Genomic DNA, 24,193 nt, shown 5'->3' with positions numbered 1-24,193 from the left:
TGATATTAGCACTTTAATAGATGTAATACAAAATGTAATGGTTTCTGCGCCAAAGGAATTAAATGAGAGGAACTGAGCAGAAGTCCTGCACAACATTAAAGGCAGAAATGGGCTGTAATTTTTATTTTTATTTCTGGAATTTATATGTTGCCAATTTGGAACTCTCCGGTGTTCTAGTAAGCATTAGCCAAAGGTTAAATGCCAATATACTACCTCTAATTGCATACCCATTAGTACGTGTGTCATTTATGACAGGTACTTATGATATTATAATGCAGCACTTCGTTATTACAGCTCCTGGGTACCAATGTATCTTCAGCGCATCTATTTTACTCAGTATGAAATATATTGGTATTTGGCAGCAAAATATACCATGTAATTCAGAAATTCCTACAGATACTAAAACCACTTTCATTCCATGTTATGTTTGATATCTATATAGTAAGTGAAAGTCAATATGAATAATGATAATTAGGAGTACTATACTTTCAAGTGAAACCCTTTCGTTTACAGACGGAATTCAGTTAATATTCAAAGCACGAATAAACAAATTTCTGGAAGTTGAAGAGACATAGAACTGGTTGAAACAATTCATATCTCGTTCATGTTTAGAGTTGAAGCTGTTTCCGTTCCTCAGCATGGGTTGAAACTTACCAATGTCGCAGTTGATACCACTGTAGCATCTCCGACAGACGCAGACATACCCGTTGATCAGGTTAATGCAAGTGCCGTTATTCGCACACGGACTCGAGGCACATTCGTCGATATCTGTATAAAAACGGTACATGATTATTACGACTTGATATCTCATTCATTCGAAACGAAACATTTTCTCTCGAAAGGTATCTGACGATTGTCATAATATTAAGAGATTCCTTCATTCCGCTCCATCCACATTAACTATTAGAATAGAAAAGATGCGATAAACATCTCACATGACAGATATATATTTGAGGGACTTATAAGACACTGCCTTACCCATTATAAAAGACCAAGGACGTTTCACTGCACAAAGACACAAAAATCATCCATTAACCTCTTTACTTACGAGATTTCGAATTCCTCATAAACATTGCACTGGATCCTGACTGACTGAATACATCATGTTCCAGGAGTCAAAACTTTCTTATGTTTACCTTTCATTTCATTCATTACGTCACCATTCACATCATGCCTTTATTGTGCGTAAGCAACGTGTAATGTATCCTTTTAAGATACTTGGTATGTGTAGAAGTTTACGGAGCTTACTTGCTTACTTACTTAATAATTTACTTTAATTTTATTTTTCGGCAACGATGATGTTATCCATCTGGATCTTATCCTCAGCTGCTCTTGATCCTTCAAGTAATTATAGCCTGGGCTAATCTCATTCAAATATATATCTTAAATTATGAAAAATCTATGGGGCGTATACGTGTACACACGGCAAGAAGAAATGAAAACTGGTCGAGACCGAGGGCCTATTGTAGTAGTTACAATGCACAATTCTTCCAATGCTCTTCCAGCTTATTTTTAAATGCATTCACAAAGATACTTCCTCATATCCAATGAATGATAATGATAGTGAGTTTACACATTTGGGACTGCATGTCTAATGAAGTAAGTTGAAAAAAGTACGCTACTAACTGAGACAGGAGCATGTATCAATGTAACGGCTTACCTTCTGTGCAGTTCTTTCCAGTGAAACCATCAGGACAGCTGCAGGTATAATCTCGACCGTTGTTCATGCACTCGGCTCCATTTCCACATGGGTTCAAGCCGCACTTGTTGAATTCTGGGTATAAAAAAGTATTACGAGACAACAAGATCGTCCCATTAACATCCGTAGATGTTTATAGCCACAGAACAAATCATCTTGTCGTTATGGAACAACTATAAAAATGAACTTATGAACACTTACATTCATTTGATACAGCAGGGAGCAATTTCGCTCTTACATTATAGGTATGCAGAGGCATCAGCCATCATGACAAATATGTTGTCACTTTGCTTTCTTTTTTAAAATCCCATCTTCAATACGTTTGATTAAGGAAATACATTGATGAACAAGATATAGAAAAAAGATCATGAAAATTGCACCAATATTCAAGGAATTATACTGTGCATAAGAGGATCTTAAACTAGAAAATTTGTAATTGCACGGAAAAGGCAAACGAACAAAATACAGGTGAAGAGGAAGAGGAACAATACCCATTTTATAAAGGAGTAAAAGTGAGAAGGAGGAGATAATCTGATAAAGAATTCGTTGAAAAAAATGAAATGAAGAAAAAAAAAAGAGGATGACGAGAAACAAGAGAAACAAGAAATTAGGCAGAAAAACACAATGGACAAACAACATACAGACGAAATGATGAATATTCGGGAGAAAGTCTAGATAAGCAAATTCTGGATCGGAAATTATCTACAAAAAGCAATTCGACCATATTTGATGGAATTTGTCCTGCGCAAACAACCATCACTGCTATCATTATCATTATTATCATGAAAGACTTTAAAGGTAACGAGAACGACCCCAAGCGAACCTGACGGGATTTCACAATGTGTTCCTTCCCAGCTCAATGGGCATGTGCACTCAAATCTGGTCACACCAACGTTCATACAGCTTCCTCCATTGATGCACGGGCGAGCGTCACACGGAGTCAAGACTGTGAAATAAGTGTACAGCACAACACAAATAAGAACATTACGTTACCCTAACGAAGACAAGGTGATTTGGTACATCGGGACGAGTTACGAACCAGGCACGTTGTCGACTCTAACTCGATTTTAAAACAGTTCAATATCATTTACTTTGTTATCACTGTTGATGCTATTAACATTATCATATTCATTATAATTATTATCATTACTATCATTATTGTTGTTGTTATTGTTATTATCATTATTATTATTACTGTCTTTACCATTGATACACCAAACAAATCATCACACAGTTACATATCGCAAAGAAACAGCACAGCTTTTGTCAAGGTAGCAATATCTAAATTCAGTGGGCCTATACGGTGAAGAAAATTACCTTGGTAATCCTGGTCGCGAATCTCGATGGAGAACCCACGCTCAGACTTTTCGTTGTCCGTCTGGAAAGAAAGCCAGATGGTGTTGGCCTGCAGCGTGGTGTCGGCCGGGAGTATCGGCCCAGATGCGGCGATTCTCTGGCTGCCAATATTTGGAGAAGATCCTACTCCAATCTGAACAGGAAGAGTAACGATAATAATGATAATGATACTACTACTACTACTACTGCTACTACTACTAATAATAATAATGATAATAACAATGATGATAATGATAATAATGATAATAATGATAATAATGATAATAATAACAATAAATTCTTATTTACCCAGGGTATAGCTTTTTTCAGTGATGCCACTGTTCTACCTTAGGACCCTGCTATTTGGGTGGTAGAAGGCTTCACGGTGCACCACGTATTCTTTCTGGAGTATGTGAGTGGCCCTGAAAAGGGCCTACCCAGTCCCGACGTTTCGGCAAGCATGTTCTCGCCGTTCTCAAGGGAATGGCCCTGCTATTATCAATACCCTGGCATTGCCAGGTACCTATCTATACACGTGGGTCGAGAGGAACATAGCATGTTCTCGCCGTTCTCAAGGGCACGGCCCTGCTATTATTATTACCCTAGCATTGCCAGGTACCCATTTATACACCTGGGTCGAGAGGCACATAGTGGGTAAGAACATCTTGTCCAAGGATGTGAGCACAAGGCGAGATTCGAACTCGGGTCCTCCGATCAGGAGTCGGGAGTCTTATCCACTATGCCACAGCGCCCCCACAGTTCATTACACTTTAATCCTATGACTACAAACGCTGCTTACACGTCATGTCACTGACATTGCGATCAGCGTAGTTGTCATTAATGTTGATAGTCATTGAGTAATATGTGCTCTCATAGTAATCCCTATTCATTCAAATAAACAACGGTTAACGTTCTTAAATATTAAAATTATAGGCGCATCAATTGCTTTCGGTCTATACAACTGATGTGCTAGAAATGCCTACTTTATGAGATTGGGTATCGTGTCATATACCGTGGGTGGCCTGGACATCACACAGTATCATTTTTGATTTGGGACATACTTCAACTGTTGCTACATGATTATATCACCAGGTCTGATGTTTTGGAAGCACGCGAGGTTCTAAAATAAGGTGATTTACAAATAACACAATCAAAAACAAGTTGAGTACACATTCAAGTTGAAAACGGCCTTTGGATGAACTTTGTTGCCGTAATTGATTCAATGAATGAAACGAAGCAAATCATATAAGATAGCTTAAACTTAACTTTGTCATTATCGTCAATTTTTTTTTCTGTATTCATTAGATCAGCTACATGAAATGTCCTTTACTTGATCTGCCATTTACGGTGGTTAAAATCAATTAACAGTCCAGAAAAGTAAAATACCTACCCTCAAGGTGTCATATCTGTTTTCAGTGATGAAGTCCTTAAAGTCGATGGACACCTCCCGTCCGTTGATACCCGTGATAAACCACAGACAGTTGGCAGCGTCGATGTAATTAGATGGGTAATTGGGCGAGTTTATGATGATTTGCTCGCCAACTCCAAGAGTGTAATTCACACGGCAACCAATGGCTGGGAAGACAATGAGTAAAAAGTGTTAGATACTAAATTAGGTACCGCTATAGTACATGAAGGAAATGACACAACGCGAGTGAAAACAAAAAGAGAGAAAAAAAGAGAGAAAGGGAGCTGGGATAGAAAGTATGAGTCCTAATATGTGTTGAGTCATTACGCCAGTTGCATAATTCCAAGACACATGAGATCGTTTTGTCGCCTATATGCGTGTACAAATACAAATCTCCCGACAAATAAAAATCATATTCACCTTGTTTTCAGTTAATCTTTCGTAGAAACCTACGTGCAGTCGTTAATATTGCCCAAATTACCCTTATGGCGGACAATATCTCTCCCTGCTAATTTGAACACTGAATTATCAAAAATGAAAAACTACAAAAGAACATACCGTCAATTTAGAATAGAAGCGGAAAACATGTGTCGATGCATACCATGTTGTAGAGTTGTGCAGAAATGTTGCAATGCGTGAGGTATACTCACCAATTTCACAGTTGACCCCGCTCCAGCCCTGTGGGCACGTACACGTGTAGGAGTTGACACCATCAACACAGAAGCCGTCGTTTAGGCACGGAGCACTTGCGCATTCGTTGATGTCTGTGAAATGATGGCAAATTACAACAGAAAACATTGACAAAGACGGCAGAAAGACCCAAACTAACAAAATCCCACAGTGGCTATATCATGATAGCACAATATTCTATTACCAGTATACTGCTTGGGTGTAACCTCTACTAAATTTCCCTCTTACATTGACGAAGAGGTTACTATTTCTTGGAACAATTCCTATGTACCTATTTAGCAGTTACGACTTTATAAAATGGAGGAGTGTTTTAGATGTTAAATCACTGAAAGAACAAATGATTTTTCTTTATTGTTTCGATGCAGAAATTAATACGTTCCATGTTCCATGTTCCATGTACAGTAATTACTATATGCAACACACGCTTGGTGAAGGGAACTCACTCGTTTGGCAGTGCACCCCAGTAAAACCGTCTGGACATTCGCAATCGTAGCCATGTATACCTACACGATTCACACAGTTTCCACCGTTGAGGCATGGACTACTGGCACATTCGTCAATGTCTGTGGTGAAATTCAGAGGCAATTGGTGAGATTTTCACTTATGAGCAAATAATTTCTGCTCTTTATAAAAGAAACATAAATGAGACAATCATATTATGCAGTGGTTGTGACATCTGGTAACTTAACTTCTACTCCTACATAAACGGAAACTATCTGTGCAAATACGATTGTAACAGGGTTCAATACAAGCAGTGCCCCGACGCTACTTAAAAAAAAATTGACGTTAGGCAACCAAATTTCCAAAAAGTTTATGTTTTTGGCGGCCCGTTTGAAAACTAAGATTGAAAAATAGATCTTATTTCCTTTTATCCATTCAATTCATTTCTTCTTTTTTCATATTTTTTTTTTCGGGTCACCAAAATTTGCAATCAAAAGGTATCAGTGGCCCGAAGAGTTAACAGCAAAAGAGTTAGTGTCGAGTCCTGATTAGAATCACACTTTCATGAAACCTAAAATCAATAGTTTAAAAAGCCCATGGTTTTGCGAAAATCTGATGTAAATGCCTACATGCCCATCTCACGAAAGTTATTACTTTTTTTGGACAAGTTTTAAGGCTTAGTTAACTGGTCAGTAATATGAAGGGGCATATAACTACAGAACAACTGGCCCAATAACTACCGCTGAACTTACATTTTTCATTTTCCTTTTTTCAGTTTTGTAATTCATTAACCGCTAACAGAAAGGGTGTCGAACTTACTGATTTCACAGTTCGGTCCCGCGTACCCCTGGTTGCACACACACGTGTAGCTGCCGATTCTGTCGAGGCATATTCCACCGTTCTGACAGGGCCCCGTACTGCAGTCATTGATGTTGATGGCGCACGTACTCCCAGCAAAACCCGAGGGGCACGTACAGGTGTATCCGTTGATCATCTCGTTACACGTGCCACCATTAACACAGGGGTTGGATAGGCATTCCAAGATCTCTGTGTTTTCGTAGTGTAAGCATAAGTGATGAATAGTAAGTCCGATAAAGGGAGTACAGTGTATTGTTTTTGTACAAAACTTTGCTCGATCGTAACGCTTTGTAACCTTCGCACAGGTTGCATTATTTTATGACCTTTTACTGTCCTCTAAAATGCTACACCTAAATTCGCTTCAAAATAGTTGACTTTTACCAAAATACAGTAATGTGATGCTGTCAAAACTGTTCCTCTTGAAGTATGTTTTCAAGGCTGGTAGATAACTGATTTCATATGAAGCGTTTTTTAGTCTGGAAGTAAAAACGACAGTATTTACCCGTTTCACAGTTGGTGCCAGTGTAGCCGCCCCTGCAGGCACATCGGTAGGATATACCATTAGGTTCGTTGAAGCACAGACCACCATTGCGGCATGGTTGACTGTTGCATTCGTCGATATCTGAGTATTGTATTTTTTTCCAAGATAAGAGGTACAGGTTGAGTGACTGATTTAGCAGTGTTAGTGAATGTTAATGTATTAGTAAGAATCGCCTCAAATGTACTTATGACCCTCACAGCAGAACTAACGAGTAGCGCCTATTTATTCGCACTACGTGACAAGCGGGCAATTAGACCTAGTTTATTCAATTTCTGTTTAAAGCAAATATAATCACTGTCTCACTCTCATTGGTGTAAGATTATAATCTTTAGCAGCATTATCTGGATGATAATGATAAATACACTAAGAACTATCTTATCGTAATCGGTTTATAAAAGCAAGATGTATAGCTGTATACCTATTATTGCTGTTATCACGTTAACTTCTTCATTGACATTATTCTTGTACAGTATACTAATTTTCATTGTCCCTGCTATTGTTATCATAACAATAATGCCAAGTGCCACATTAAGTTATAATCCACTCAGTCATCGTCTCCTTCATATGGCGTTTGTTGCCACAATCAGTGTTATAATGCCGTCATCGTCATGTAATCGTTGAATTTGAACTAACCCACACATCAATCAAAAGCTTATCAAGTTACATGATTCTTGCTAAGTGTTATTCAGTGTTCATTGTTTAGAGAAACATCCATGACAACAAAAAGAAAATCATGAACATACTTACTCGGGTGAAATTCAAACCCATGACTGCCCAATTGCTAGACAGACGTCATATCACTGTCATATCACTGTACCGAGCTCCTGCCCGATAGCAAGTGATGGTTCTTATTTTATAGCGGTGGATACTGGGTATTAATCTACATTAATGATTCATGCGGTGAGTTGTTTTTATAGCATCTGATTGACAAACTGCCCTACATCGAGATGAATAAACACAGAGCCCTAGTGTTTAAAGAAATAAACATAATAACAGAAGCATCAGCATACAGGTGTTACATACAGGTGTTACATGCATACTTAGAGTCAGGGAAACATACGCAGGTAATGTCAACAGAATGTGCTCAAGTATTTTATTTTTCCCGCGGCAAACACACGTTCAATTGTTGTATGACACTTACCGATCTCGCAAAATATACCGGTGTAGCCGGTCGGGCAAGCGCATGTAAAGGCATTGATAAGATCAGTGCAGAGCCCACCGTTCTGACACGGGTCACTGGCGCACTCGTCGATGTCTGAAATAGAGAAGGCACGGGAACGACATTCAAACCTCATACAATGCTGAAGGGCAAACGCAAAATCTTCATCTCTCTGGACAAAGTTTAATCTGTTGATTGCATTTGTTAGTTGCAAGCACCAGCACTACTTAACATTAAGCGATCAAAAATCAGAACATTATGTGCGTGATTTCCCCAAAGTCCAATTCATCCTCATTATGTCACAAATAGGCTTTACCTCAACAACCATTAAATCGGTGACGATGGAACAACACACCTGCAAAAACTACAAGCTCCGCTTACATATTAAAAAGGATGTTAAGATAATATGGTTGTGTTGAATATCATGTTATCATGCAAAGCAAATAACAAACGGAGTATTTAAAGATATAAAAGCATTTAAAAACATCTAAAAAACACAAGAATGGGATCTTTTTGATTTTTCCACTAAAGAAATTACTCTCTACAAAACAAAGTCTGATATCTTTTTTTCCCCCGCAGGACATTGCATCTTTGCTTTTTGATTCGTTTGTCTCTTTTTTGTTATTAAATTACAAGGCTTGGAAATACCATTCTTCACTCATCCACTATGAGCTAGTTTGGAATGAAATTATAAGCAGCGTGCGTCTAAGATAAGTAAGTGTTATCACTCACACAAAGCAGGCTGATTACAGTAAAACACACTTAACTCTCAGCTAGAATGCTGTGAAAGAGACATTTGTGTTACCTTAACAGTCAAACCTATAACGACATACATGAAACAATACGAATCGATGACATCGGAAGTGATACGCACCGGTATCGCAAATGGCGCCTGTCCAGCCGGGCTGGCAGTTACACAGGAAGCTGGCAACACCATCAAGACAGGTACCACCATTGAGGCACGAGTCCGGAGCGCAGTCGTCGATATCTGGAGAGGACACGGAAACTTCGTCAGCAAATGACGTCAAAATCAGCTTTGTCTCATTCGCACCCTCTCTATCTATCTGTCTCTGTCTCTCTACCTCTCCCTACCTATCATCTCTTTTTGCTCTCTCTCTTTTGCTCTCTCTCTTCATCTTTATGAATATCAGTATGTTATATAGGATGTATTGTTATGTAAATCTTTGATATACTTATCTACACACAATATGCATAACCTCTAAGAGATGCCTATGTTATGTAAGAAGAGGAACTGCGTACTATACAATTGAACTTCTATCTATCCTTTCTCTTTCTTTCTCGTTTGTTCAATCATTTCTTCTCTATATACGTACATACTTTTTTTTTTGGGGGGGGGTAGGCAATAAATAAATAAACCTAGACAAAGTCAAACAAAATTATGCATGCACATACACACACACACACACACACACACACACACACACACACACACATGTGCATGGATGTAATAGGTTGAAGTGATGCACGCATGGTGTCAGGTGAGGAAACATCAAACCATTGGTAGTCATAGATCTGGACACAGATAGACTGTAAAACTAATTCACTGCGGCTATGTTATGTAGAATGCATGGAATTATGCATTAAAGTAGAAATTTGGCAGTATACAGGAGAGTGGGGTCTGAATTGGCCTTGCACACAACATGTGTCGAACACATACTTACTGATGTTACAGAACTCGCCGGTCCATCCGGCGTTGCAAACACATCTGAAGGCGTTCACCTCGTCCAGACACAGACCATTCACGCATGGGTTGCTACCACACTCGTTGACAGCTAATTTGCGAAAGGAATATGAGGAAAATGAAAGGCGAAAAACACATTTCTTAACTTCAACGAACTTTATAGCGATAGTTATAGAAGCTTGAATAATCTATCATCAATACAATCCCCTTATAGTGGACAATCATATTGAAAAGACATCAGTCAATGAAAACGAAGTAAAAACGCCACAAGAAGATACAGTATCTTATTCGTTGAAAAGACCGAAAACATATCGATATATACAACGAACATTTTGCGAAAGAATATTTCAGTCCCCTACATCTGAAAGGAATTGGGAAAAAATATTTAACCAGAATTTAGACTGGATTAAATTGTATATACAATGATCCTTACAGATCTATCCTGAATCAAAGACTTCATTATTTTCAAAGAAAAAAAGTAAATTGCTTCTTTTTTTTTTTGCAACGGGACTCTCTAACACAGACCTCTCTACGTTTTGTTAAATCAATCAATCAATCAATCAATCAATCAATCAATCAATCAATCAATCAATCAATCAATCAAAACAGCAACGATGAGAACGAAACGCATGTGATAGGGCGTAATCAATTCAGGTAAACGCGTTTGGTTCTTGGGATATAAATATTATAAAGTTTAAGTTGCCAATAAGCGAGTAAGGTATCATCTTCTTAAATGGGCAACTATCAAGAGATATGAAATATACTCACGTGTGTCGCAGTGTAGACCGGTCCACCCGCTTGCACAGGTACACGTGTAACGGTTAACCATGTCAGTACACATTCCTCCATTCAAGCACGGGTTGCTAAGACATTCGTCAACGGCTGCGAAAGATTAGTGTTAAAGAAGAATGATTTGATTTTTTTTTTTGTTATATGAGACAAACAAAAAGAGACATTGTGAAAGAATAAATCTTATTTTTGTATCATCATCTCGAATGAATAAGAGTTGAAGTGGGTTTACACTCGGACTGAAGTTATAAAATATCAGTGTGAAGATATAAAAATCGGTTGCTTCCATATTATTCTGTCAATGGCTGTCTCTTTTATTCTTCACGAACACCGTCAATCCATATCTGCATTTCTCTTCTCATGTGGGAATGACCACTGGAAATGCCTCACCAAGAGATAAAACAGGCTGTTTTTAAAGTGCCTTCTTTTACACTGTGACCCCTTTGATAATGTGCATCATTCTAAAGTCTCTTAGAAACGTTGCATTGAGTTTAGATAATGCCAAACTATCATTTCTGGGATATCACAATGACGTCATCAAGGTAGACGATGAAGACATAGGCCCTACAAATCATTTTTCATTAGTTATCATAGCTATGCCATTGTCATGCATTTTCTCCCCTTTCAATCATACGATGTGGCAAAAAATCATAGTGCTTCATGAAGAGTTCGTTAAAAGATTCTTATTCGACAGCATAATTACGTACTTGCTCCTGGAAGAGATGGTCCTCTTGTAAAAAATATATACACAAAAAAAATTGCTGATATACACACCAATTCAAATGTGTAAAATCTAATACTCACGTATTTCACAGTTAGTTCCCATCCAGGCTGAAGTACACTGACACACGTACGCATTTTGCAGATTGATACAATTCCCGGAGTTTAGACAGGGCAAATTCTCGCATTCATTAATATCTTTGTACAATATGGCGACAGAAGGGGAAAACACGAGAGACAAAGATGAGTTAGGAAAAATACAAAGTAGTATTCCATCATATACACATAGTTTTAATCGCTTCATTAAAGAAATAATTCAATACCCTCCTATCATATGCCTATAGAAGTCTGGCATGAAGCCTGACTTCAAATCGTAAGTTTCTGCATTAGGCAACCGTATTATGTTGATATGTATTTTAATGTGGCATTCATAAATCCATAGTTCCCAGTCCTGACACCTGTCTGAAACATGTTAATGCAACCCTGCGGTCACTGTACAATCTATATTTAGTTTTTTGTTGTTGTTGCTACAGAATATGGTTCCCTTACTAAGCAGCTAAAGTAAAATTTAACAAATTTGCTTTGGCAACTGTACGTTTCACTGGCAAACAAGGGAGTTTGAGAGTAAAACACATCTCAATTATGAGTCAGCTTCAGTTGCTCTTTCAATCAACGATCGTCTATCGTAATACAGGCCTACTCTCGTTGTTTGTCATTACCAGGTCCATTCTAATATGTATGTATTTTCTGTTAGTCATGAAAAAGTCATGATAAAATACGAAAAAATAGTGACGAATGATGATGCCATTCCTCTCTATGTGAAAAATAATGGAGAGGGAGTAGACAACTTATTAACACACAAAGACCATTATTTAGGGAAGATAATAACCCAATTGAATATTACCAAATTGATTTGATCACAGTACATATCTCCCCCTCCCCCGAAAAAAAAGTTACATTTGGTATTCAGAAAGGCAAACGAATCAGAGACGATTTATGAAACGCAAGCATAGGTATGATGATTCAAATTTACAAATGATTGGGTTTCCCCTTTACCTATGTCACAGTTGGTGCCAGTCCATCCGGGAGCACACGTGCAGGAGTATGCATTCGCAAGGTTATTACAAAAAGCACCATTGCGACAAGGGTTGGATCCACATTCGTTGAAATCTGTCCAATTAACAATAATCACACAACTATATTATATATATTATATATTTCTTTTCTAACTCATTATATATGACGTGAAAGTATTCTTAACGCATATAAATGCATTCATTCACAAAATTTCTGAAATTTCTGGAATTGAAAGAAAAGCATAATATCGCTGCCGTACCTAATGGTCCATGAACAGCCAGTGGGACTATTAATGATTTCAAACGCAAAGCCATTTAAAAAGTATTAAAAAAACGTTCAAATCACTAAATTTGAGAACTAAGCTTCATTATAAGTACAATTATTGCCACTTCATTGATTTGTAGATAGGTTGAGATCTAAGGATAGAGAAAGAAATCTGAATAAATCTTCTTTCACTGTCTATACCAACAGCCTGTTCCGGTAATCAGAAGATGCTTACCCTGGTCGCAGTTGTAGCCAGTCCAGCCGGAGGTACAAGCGCACGTGTATCTATTAATTTCATTGGAACAACTTCCACCATTCTGACATGGGTCACTGGAACATTCATCGATATCTACAAAGGAGATTACGCCGAAAGACAGACATAAATGTTATCAGCATACACTGCTCATGTCTTGTTAGGATGGTAGGATTGATATTAAAGGTATACGGTGCCTGTCGCTTCAGAATCGCAATACAGCTATTAATAAAGCAGACTGTACAGTCTACATCAATTTTGTAATATATCATGCAAACATAGCAAAACTTTTCATTTCATGTCATTCCTGTTTTTTTTTTTTTGCTCCTTAAACATATCACATTTCTTGTATCTGAATTCCGTAATCACATCGTAATCACGAACGACGCAGAACCCATAAATGTAAATGCAGACAATGATATCGGCAAGATATGCTTCACATTTCGTAGAAAATACAACTAAATATTTATTTATTCATTCTTTCATTTCTTCCCTTTCCAGCAGAAACATATAAATATTTTACAGATATGAATACAGAAATGATGTATGCAATGTAATGTGCAACAGATCAGAATAACATTTATGATCCTTCCTATTCTCAACCACAATATCACACTAATTACCATAGTCGGAGTGTGTTGATGCCGGAGATAACACAGAATTTAACAAAATATCATCGGCACCGCGATGGCACGTTTTGAAATACAGTGAGATGTCTGTGGTGTGGTGCTTGTAACAGTGTACTTAAACTTGGCAACATTTAAAGAGTTTGTTTGCAAAAACCGATAAGTCCATTTTTGAAGATTTTGAAGTACGGTCTATTTCATAAAGTACAAAATAACACCTTTTAAATGATATATTGGTCACTACATATAAAGGTACATTTTTGAAATTATGGTCTATTGAAGCAGAAATTTTCTTATTATTCTCTTTATTTTTCTTGACCTTTAATCGCAAATATCTCCATTTGGCAGAAACGGATTTATCGGTTTTTGCGAACAAACTCTTCATTTGTTTCACTGATCCCATCTGTCCAGAAGTGTTGTTCTAAAGCACTGTATTATTATCATCATCATTTTTACGAATTTTATCAATCATCATCATTATTATTCATGGTTCATTGAAATCGCGACTTGCGTCAATGAAATTGCCGAATTGCTTGCAATGGCACATGAAAGACATGATGCATACATATAAATGTAACAAAACTGTCTAATACTCGTACTGCAATTACAATCAGGAAGATTGAATATAGTTCCTTGTACATATGGACTGAAATGCTTATATATATATATATATATATATATACACATATATACATGATTATATATATACACAATTCTAAAACTTCACTTTATATAATATATATATATATATATATATATACACATTTCAATTCAAGTATATAATTCAAGTTTATATATATATATATATATATATATATATATATATATATAATTCCAATACTTCACCATTCAGCTATTGGCATTGGAAGAAGGGATTTCATCTTACCGGTATCACACAGCTCTCCCGTCCATCCAGGCTCGCAGACACAAGTAATGTCGTTCACTCCATCGAGACAAAAGCCATTCACACACCTATCCCCGAAGCATTCATCAATGTCTGTAGGCACACGTCCAATGGAAAACGAAAACAATGAATGTCTCTTGCACAGAAAAAAAAAATAGACAGAACTAAAACTAGAACTGAATATAAGAATTGCTCCTTGCCATATGCTGCATCAAATCATTTAATGAGTTACCAATTTTTATTTAAACAGCCTCCTCATTGCAAACATTTAAGAATCGTGTACGCCAACATCAATCTCTTATTTGATATGAAGCCTTTGCACTAGCTATGAATTATTCAGATATCTATTTTCACCGCTCGTTTTATGTTTTTCTTATGTGTTTTATGCTCTTCCGAACCGATTGTTCTTTAGCTGTACTATATCTATGTTCGTTTTGTTCTTGTCTTTTTATTGTGTACATACGTATGTAATGTATATCAACGCAGGGCTCCCTTGTTAAGCAGGCCTTTGTGACACTGAATGGGACTACCCTGGTTTTAAAGAAGACTTCGTAAATAAATAATGAATAAAATAGAGAATTTCAACATAGATGGATGCTTTTCGTTTTGTTTAACAGTGATAGATTTATCTCGCTATTTGATTTTTATGGGAGAAAGGATGGAAAAGCGTGATCCGGTATTTATTTCAATTTCAAGGTAAAGTATGCCAGGATTCTTAATGAACAAGTCAAGGAAAATTAAATCAATTCAAGTGTTTACGGTTATACAAGAAAGGCTCGTGTTTACCTTTTTTTCATAATTTGAATGTATTTGAACGTACGGATTTGAATCGACACCTCAAGAAATTTCATGCAATATGATATAATGATTCACCCCGGCTCGTACTCCTTGTACAAGTTGTATTCAATACATCGACCATTCAATATCATAATCTTATAGCTGTAATGGAACACGAGAACACGCCACGTTCAGAAAAGGCTCTTTCAAAACCCATCTCATTGAACAACTCACAAAACTACTCCGAAATAAACTAAATAACTACCTTTCGATGCAAATCTAGATGTAAAGTATTCTACTGTATTTATTCATTGCATCTGAAGTATCTCATGCCCATTTTTACATCATCATTTTAACGTTTTAGAATGACGTTGAATAAAGGGTCTTCCGAAGAAAAAAAAAAGGAACTCACTTATTTCACAAATGTCACCGGTCCATCCAGGTTGACATCGGCAAGAGAAGCTATTGACGTTGTCCTCGCACGTGCCTCCGTTCCGACAAGGATTACTGGCACATTCATCTATGTCTGTGATGACGAGGTAAAATATGTGAAATCGGGCATAAGAAAATGATAGACAGCAATAATTTTATCCATCAAAAATGTCGACAATTGACTTGAATAAACACAGTTTTCTACATGATAGACATATCTGAAAACGATTTACTCAATATGACAAATCTTTCCTGACATGCAGTTTAATTCAATTTATCATTATCCCAACCATCCCTTTTGGAATAAGTTCAATTTTTCACTCAAACTGTATCTCACGTGGGTCAATTTCACAATTAAAATGTTGATTACAGCTAAGAAGAATACTTACTGATATCACAACGAACACCGTCCCAGCCTGGCAGACAAGTGCAGCTGAAGAAGTCAATCCCGTGATCGCAAGTGATACTGTTCACGCACGGGTTGCTAGCACACTCATTGATATCGATGTCGCAACGGTTTCCTCCGTAGCCCTGTACGCAGCGGCAGCTGAAGGCATTGTCGAGGTTGGTGCAAGAACCACCATTATTACAGGGGCTGCTGGCACATTCGTCAGTATCTAGTGAGTCAAAGAAAACAAAATAAGCCTCCTAACTAGTCACGATGCCACATTTTGTCAGAGAATCGTTCATCCAACGATAGGTGTAAATATACTATCGACGTCGGCCTGCTACTTCCTGCAATCATTATAGGGCCTACATGTAGATGTGCAAAGCTATAAGTCAAGATGATTCAATATTTCATTGAAGTAAGCAATATAACTTAAAATGTTTGAGATAAACATTTCTACTAACGGAAGAACACGTGCAAGTAGACGTACTTTGTCTTAGTCCTAAGACACACAAGTCATGCGATATCTTCATTTTCATCATTGCGTCATCTTTCACACTTTGCTTCCAATATTTGACGTCCCGTGCTTAACCACGCTCTATTGAAATGAAGTCAATTATTTATTTGCAAAATTTGTACCTATGTGCACTTGTGGTTTTTCAATGAATTTAATTAAATCCTTCTGACAGGCACACACACACACACACACACACATGATATGGTGCTCACATTGTTATGTACACGTAGTGCGTAATTTTCAGAAATGAAATAGCAGTTTATTGTAAGAATTGGAAGAAGAATGACATCACGTAGTCCTTACCAAGCTCACACCTTACGCCCTCTCGTCCAGACGGGCACGTGCATTCGTATCCATTCACCAAATCCGTGCAAGTTCCGCCACTGAAACAAGGGTTGCTTGCGCATTCATCGATATCTATAAAAATGAAAATGAAATGCAATGAAATGAAATAAAGTGAAATGAAAGGAAATGATGTGAAGTGAAGTGAAATGAAATGAAATTTATTTGCCAAACAAACATCGTTAACATAGTCAAAACAGTCGATAGTTAAAGTACATATTTGGCAGAAAAAAAAAAAGAACCGGCAATAGCTTGCAGGCTAGTTAAGGCCAGTCATTTCAATAATGTAGATTACATAACGTATTTGTAATATTCACAGAAACAATGTTTAATGTACATATTTACAGGTTTTCATAGAGGATTATTCATACATTATTTCATAAGAGATCCTTTCTTAATGATTTCCAAAAGCGTTCTTTACATCCTGTCTAAACCCTCTCCAAAACTGCCCGCATATGACGAATGAAGAAAACTTCAAGCATGAAATCATTATCATTAAAAAAAAGATTCTTGTAGAATACGCCTTATGATGATTTCAAAATTCTCAACAAACATTATAATGATTAAAAAACACTTTGACCTTCCAAATTTTTAACGTTAGGCTTTGGCCCATCGTTTATTTTCTACTCCCAAGGAGAATATGGGGCATTAATGGTTCGTCAGAAGAAATAAACGACAAAACACACAGGACCTACTGTATATTTTGGTTGTAATCATAACTTTTGCAATTGGGCAAGCATTCCATTCTTCCGGTGATTACGAATCGCGTTCAGTATTTACAGAAATCATTAAGGAAGGACAGTAGATAACGTTTCCTTCAATCTTATTCTTTTCATGAGATGGAGGCTTGTTTTTCTTGTCACAAAGATGAAGAGACAATTGAAAGATATCATGACAAAGTAGATTGTTTCTTGAAAGGTATACATGAAGTTCAAGTCAAAATGCATCCTATTCTCACCATCTGTGCATCAAATCAAGCTTATGTTTATTCACTCCCATGACTTCTTATTTTGAAATCGTTTTGCAGAACTAAGTTTTCCTGTGTTGACGTAGCTTCATTCAACTTACTAGTCAAGCAGTTGGTGCCGGCGTACCCGTCCGCGCATAAACAGGTGTAGAAGTTCACATTATCAACGCAGGTACCTCCATTACTACACGGCCCACTCTCACACTCATCAATTTCTGTGAAAAGCGAATAACAGTTTGATTCACAAATAAAAATGAGATATACAAGCAAAACATATATTATTCATTTAATAAAGTGTAAGTGCACGAGATAGGGAAGGGCACTATTTTGAAACAGTTCCGTTTTGCAGTTAAATTGTTGGTATGTAGGTCTTTGACGTAGAGATTAATTGGCATTCAGGGTAGTAGGAAGCCAATCACTGCACAATGGGTTTCTGGCGATTTCGGTGGCAAAATCCAGGCACAGCTTTGCTCGCCTGTTTCTGAGGGTGTAAAAGGAGAATATTTCGAGTGCTTCGTCAAACGTGGTATATGTCGCCTATCCTACAAGACCGTTTTTAATGTTAGGAGCTTCTACTAGGCATGGCGCTCCTACTAGGTAACCAACATTGTCTAGGGAATATTGTCCTGAAAAGAAAATTCAAGCAATCTGTTCCAGTAAAAATAAAGCGAAATACTGATAACAATCACTTGATTCTTATAAGTGAAAACGGATAGGCCGTATGATATCAATAGAGGAACCAATTTTATTCGAAAAAGAGACTGAAGAAATAAGGAGTCAAAAAGAGATTGAAAATAAGAATATTGTCTACGTGTTAATCTCAATTCATTGTCATTCAATCACCTTGGTCATACGTTAGTGTTTCAAAGAACCGCCTCTGATATCCAGTTTTTCTCCAGTTTTCTTGTTGATTGCTGTGATACCTATCTGCCTATTTGCATTGCTGCCTGTGCCAGCTACGTGTTTTTGTCCCCTCTTTCATTCCATACAGTACGTGCGAATGCATTTTATAAAGAAAAAAAAATCTTCATGGACGTGATTTCCTGTTGATTTCCATGGGCATTCGGTAACAAAGGGAATGAATACAAAGCAAACTCACCAGTTTCACAATTTACCCCAGTGAAACCATCGCGACAAGAACAGATGTAGAGATCTATGAAATCATCGCACGTCGCACCATTTAGACAAGGCGAACTGGAACATTCATCGATATCTGTGTAATAAGGAAGAATAAAGTGACTTTTTGATGTACAGTTGAACCTCTCTTATCCGGCCTCCCTTTATCCGGATCTCTCTATTATACGGACGCAATCTCGCCGTATTTTTTTTAAATAATTACGGGAGGAAAGGGGGATTCCCAACTCCTTGAGAACTCCTACACAAACACACATGAATTACATATACTTGATACATTTCTTAATTATTATTTAGGTAAATCATCCCAAGAATTTATAAAAGAAAATGATTTCATTCTTGCAAACACGAACCCCTATTTTGGGGTCTGTTACTGAGTGTAACAATGAAAAGGTTGCAGTATACACATTACTACATGTGGTACATTTGATTACTACAATGGGCTACATCAGTACACGTGTATGTATATGTACATGTACAAATAAAGCATTGAGTCTCCCGTATCCGGCCAAATCCCTTATCCGGATGAGCCCCGGTCCCGACTTGTCCGGATACGAGAGGTTCAACTGTATTCACGTGTCAAATACGAATGGCGTAGAAGATAAAGCTGCTCTACAGGTGTGTTGCAATACAGAAAAGAAAGTGCTTGTCAATTTATACTGAACGATCATGGTGTTCATTAAAACGAAGTAGAGTTACCATACAGCTTGCAACTTGGAACTAGCTGTACCAAATATTCATATAACATAAAAGAGATTCACCATCAACCATCAAAAAAAAAATTTGTACACTAGTCTGAAAATATGACAGCTGTTGATTGAGAGGACATACCAAATTCGCAATTGACTCCGGTATATCCATCACGGCAAGCACAGGTATAGGAGTTGATGTCTTGGGAGCAGGTACCGCCATTTCTGCAAGGCGCACTATCACACTCATCAATATCTGTCGCCAAGAAATAAATACAGCAAAACTCGTCTTAAACAATAAGACCAGCTTGAAAAAGAATGAACATAATGAGCTTTGGAAAGGGAAAAAAGAAAGGTCTTATTAATATCATGAAGTACAATCACCAATATTTCTGGTTTATTAGTAGTCTATTACTACTCACCCTGTACATACAGAAATATGCTTATATAGTTTGCAAATAAAGTACATTGTAAAATATAAGAAATATTTGGTAAGAAATGTACGTACAAGAGAAACAAAATGTGTCGAAGGATCGACCCCTGGACACTACACATCTTATGTTTGTTTTGGTTTTTTTATGTGCCGAAACATTCTCATCAATGGATACAAACTGCTTAAGATTACTCAAAGCAATTTTAAAAAGTTTTAAAATAACTCCACTAATACTGGACATAGTGTAGCTTAAATAATCTTATGATCAAGCATGTCAAATGCTTTACTCAGGTCTGAAAATAAGCCCCCCCCCCGAAAAAAAAAAAAAAAAAAAAAATCTCGCTGTCTATTGCACAGATCACCTCATGAGTAAAATTAATCAGTGCAGAAGATGTGGACCGCCTCGCTCTAAATCCAAACTGATTTTTGTTGGTAATATTGCACTTCGTCACAAATTCAACAAGCCTTGTATAGTGGAAATGCATTTTGCAAAGACTTTGGAGAAAAGAGATAAAAACCGATATTGGGCGATAATTTGTCCTTACATCGGGGGAACCACTTTTGAAAATTGGTACAACTTTAGCCATTTTCAGTTTATCTGGAAAAATACCAGATTCCATACACTGATTAGATATTATACGTAAGGGTTTAAATATCAAATGATTAGCTTATTTAACAATTTGCATATCAATACTGTCATATCATGCACTGAAATCACCCTTGGAACTGATTACAATATCAATTATTTCTTTACAAGTAATTGGTTTAAAAAATGCGGTTGACTCAACTTTTGTAACATACTGAAAATAATCATACTCACACGAATCATCAAAAGAAAATTCAATATCAAAGCCAATATAAGCAAAGATTTAGACAACAAAATACAAATTTCTTTCTCATTCATAACTGTTCAATCATTACACTCGATAGATTTAATGGTTAATTTCCTATTGCACTGTTTCCCTAGGGCATTATTTATCACATCCAATGATTTTTTACTATGCCCACTTCTGGCAGCTAACTTTTTCATGACAATCATTTCTTTTTGGCTAATTTTATCATGTGAATGTCCTAGCTTGTTGAAGACATTTCGCTTGGTCGAGAATGGCTTTGAATAGAAAACGGCACGTACCATCCGTGAAAGGGCTTTTGGATATGACGCCTGCTTGAATAGTATTGCACTGGATAAATTAATGATTATACCAGTATACATCACACAATGGTATTACCGATATTGCATGTCGTTCCAGTCCATCCAGGGGCACACGTACACACAAACTGGTTGATCTTATCATCACATGTCCCTCCATTCAGACAAGGCATTGAGAGACACTCATTTATCTCTGTGAAGAAAGCGGTAAAGCAGAATGTATACTAACGTGTCCATAATTATACTTCACTCATTACGTGGCAAAGTGAAACGCACAGGATGTCGAATGTAAACACCCAATGGCCAAACTAACGACATGTACAAAGTTATATATATATATATATATATATATATATATATATAAGTTATATATATATATTTGGGTTTTTTTCTTAACGGGAAGATCACAGTTATAAATTCAACCTGTAGTCTGTAAAATTTCTAACTCGTCCAGGAATAGTCATGAACCGTGTATTGGCGTACAACGCACAATACAAGGAGAAGCTAACTTCGTGAGTGTGGTTTATGATTAGTGTAACATATCTGATTCCAAACATTTTGATTTTAATGAATAATAATACTCTCATGAATGTATATTACATGCAGAACAAGTGTGTGCATGGCTCAATTACACCTAATGACGCTTCTCTTGTTACGTACTTTGACATCGTGATCTTGAACTATGACTAGGAGTAAGATTATCATGACTCTAGTATGAGAATGCAATAGATGATTGTTTCTGTTCACTGTATGACACTGTTCACTGATTGTTCACTGTAATCTGATATGGAGACAACAACAAAAACTATCGTCTCTAAAAATTACGATAACAACATCGCCACTAATGACTACATAGATGGCGTCAAACACAGCAATATCTTCTGAAACTTTACCGAATTGACAGTTGCTTCCGTTGTAGCCAGGGGCACAGTCACAACTGTAGCTGTTCACTTCGTTATTACATGTTGCTCCGTTCTGACAGGGACTGCTGGCGCACTCGTTGATGTCTGGCATTCATAAAGCAAATTTACATTCAGCAGACATGAAATCACATCTTGGACAAAATGTTCATACACACATAAGGCACTCCATAAATATCATGCATCTTTAAAGATTATTATCCAAAATGTATCAACTATACAGTTTGCAAATGTACACATATCATTAAAGTGATTTCTTATTTCTATATGCACGTAAAGTGAAAATTAATGTTTATTTCTTAAGACTCTAGAACCCTGCCTCATAAAGATTTCCTCCTTCCATGTCCAAATTGTGAATAGTGTAGCCATATAGGCTTTCACTTGACACACATAATGGTTTGTGACGCAGTTCGCATAATACTATTTCTTTTTTTTCCCCGGCGTGATATTTCGCCGACGTGAAACATTCATATCCATCACTCTACAGACAAAAGTTCAGAGTTCAGTCAGTTTTAAAAGTCGAGAAAATAAGAGAGAAGAAAGTCCAACCTATTTCACAATGAGTTCCTGTGTATCCTGGAAGACAGTTGCACCTGTAACCATTGACTTGGTCGACACATGTGGCGCCGTTCATACACGGATCACTGACGCACTCTTGGATGTCTGTAGCAGAGGGCAAGGCGAGAGACATTAATTACTTCACTTATGAACTTGCACGATGGCAAGCTTCGCGCTGTTTACGTACTTTATTCAACGATCATTATTTGTGTATTGCATTTTTCTTTCGATAGATTGCCCGATTTCCAAAAGTTTGCATGTACTACTCTATGATTTCGTTTTATCTGTTCTTGGTTTTGATTGATCACATCAAACATGTCAAGGCCAAAAGGATCTCAGGAGTGTGACATTCATTATTCATTTGTAAATATTCATAAGTACATAAACTACAATGCAACAATCCTAAAGATTGGACGAGAGTATTTCGTGTATTGCGACAGCGAACATGGTGATGCATAATTCCGAATAAGACCATTGATTAGAACTACTAAAGTAGATCTGACAGCAGTACTCAAATAAACAAACCTGTTTCACACTGGTCACCAAACCATCCAACTGCGCAGGTGCAGATGAAAAGATTTATTCCATGATCGCATGTACCTCCATTTATGCATGGATCACTCTCACATTCATTGATATCTGTTAAAGAAAGCAAATAAAGAAATACAGATGTATATGCACGCGCATCTGAATATGAGTTATTTATATTATATACAGGGAATGGAAGGAGAGAGAGAGATAGATAGAGAGAGAGGACAGTTTGGCATTTTCTGGTATAATTGAATAAATGTTCATAAAGCGAGTTCAGTGTGTACAGGATCTTCACACTCGACAGTACTGAATAAGAATGACTACTTCACAAAATGATTTTTCTTAAATCCACTCACGATTGTTGTGTATTGGGATTGGATTCTTGTGGAAGGTACGCTGCATGAAGAACAACGTCTTACACACAGTGGATATATTTCGAAGTATATTTTATTTGTGAGGTCTCTATGGTATATCCTCTCACTCAGAGTATCAAATCTATTTTTCTTTTTTTTTTTAAGTCTTACAATTCACATGATACAGCAGATATATACGACTGGTCAACATTGATTACAAGTGTATTATGAAGTGGTGAAGGAAACGAAGTCTGGACATCAAAGAAAGGTTTTCAATTCCGGAAACAAAAGGCAGGACTAGTTTTAGCAGGGAGGTAGCATATCCTTGTCTGTCTGTTTGACTGTTTGTTTGTTGGTTTTTTTTTTTGGGGGGGGGGGCGGGTAGGCTAACATCAATTCAAAGTAATTAATCGGGGTAGGACAGGATGTTTTGGGTTGACTCAATCTGGTCATATATTGTGGTTTGATTGTACTTGGACCTACATTAAGATTGAGAGATGGGGCTGGATGATCACTAATACAGTGAGGGGTTAATA

General features: G+C 37.1%; 1 protein-coding gene across 1 annotated transcript in view; it reads right to left on the bottom strand.

The window, feature by feature from the left end:
- The window catches only part of LOC139713006 (uncharacterized), a gene marked incomplete at its 5' end in the record, with an annotated part of 68,967 nt that overhangs the window by 7,604 nt on the left and 37,170 nt on the right, over positions 1-24,193 (bottom strand). Inside the window, 27 exons of the mRNA XM_071624785.1 lie at positions 655-768; positions 1,661-1,774; positions 2,523-2,645; positions 3,017-3,188; positions 4,425-4,609; positions 5,093-5,206; positions 5,576-5,695; positions 6,393-6,620; positions 6,934-7,053; positions 8,114-8,227; positions 9,006-9,119; positions 9,814-9,924; positions 10,602-10,715; positions 11,427-11,540; positions 12,399-12,512; positions 12,919-13,032; positions 14,449-14,559; positions 15,656-15,769; positions 16,065-16,292; positions 16,884-16,997; positions 17,991-18,104; positions 18,989-19,102; positions 19,855-19,968; positions 21,375-21,488; positions 22,189-22,302; positions 22,765-22,878; positions 23,299-23,412. Of these exons, the coding sequence (XP_071480886.1) occupies positions 655-768; positions 1,661-1,774; positions 2,523-2,645; positions 3,017-3,188; positions 4,425-4,609; positions 5,093-5,206; positions 5,576-5,695; positions 6,393-6,620; positions 6,934-7,053; positions 8,114-8,227; positions 9,006-9,119; positions 9,814-9,924; positions 10,602-10,715; positions 11,427-11,540; positions 12,399-12,512; positions 12,919-13,032; positions 14,449-14,559; positions 15,656-15,769; positions 16,065-16,292; positions 16,884-16,997; positions 17,991-18,104; positions 18,989-19,102; positions 19,855-19,968; positions 21,375-21,488; positions 22,189-22,302; positions 22,765-22,878; positions 23,299-23,412 (3,450 nt within the window). The remainder of the gene's footprint in view (positions 1-654; positions 769-1,660; positions 1,775-2,522; positions 2,646-3,016; positions 3,189-4,424; positions 4,610-5,092; positions 5,207-5,575; positions 5,696-6,392; positions 6,621-6,933; positions 7,054-8,113; positions 8,228-9,005; positions 9,120-9,813; positions 9,925-10,601; positions 10,716-11,426; positions 11,541-12,398; positions 12,513-12,918; positions 13,033-14,448; positions 14,560-15,655; positions 15,770-16,064; positions 16,293-16,883; positions 16,998-17,990; positions 18,105-18,988; positions 19,103-19,854; positions 19,969-21,374; positions 21,489-22,188; positions 22,303-22,764; positions 22,879-23,298; positions 23,413-24,193) is intronic.

Source organism: Diadema antillarum, unplaced genomic scaffold (genome assembly GCF_040938485.1).
Source record: "Diadema antillarum isolate AM-2024a unplaced genomic scaffold, OU_Dant_1.0 seq00001893_RagTag, whole genome shotgun sequence".
NCBI lineage: Eukaryota > Metazoa > Echinodermata > Echinoidea > Diadematoida > Diadematidae > Diadema > Diadema antillarum.
Note: the sequence above shows the minus strand (reverse complement) of the source record. Positions and strands in the feature narration are given on the sequence as shown.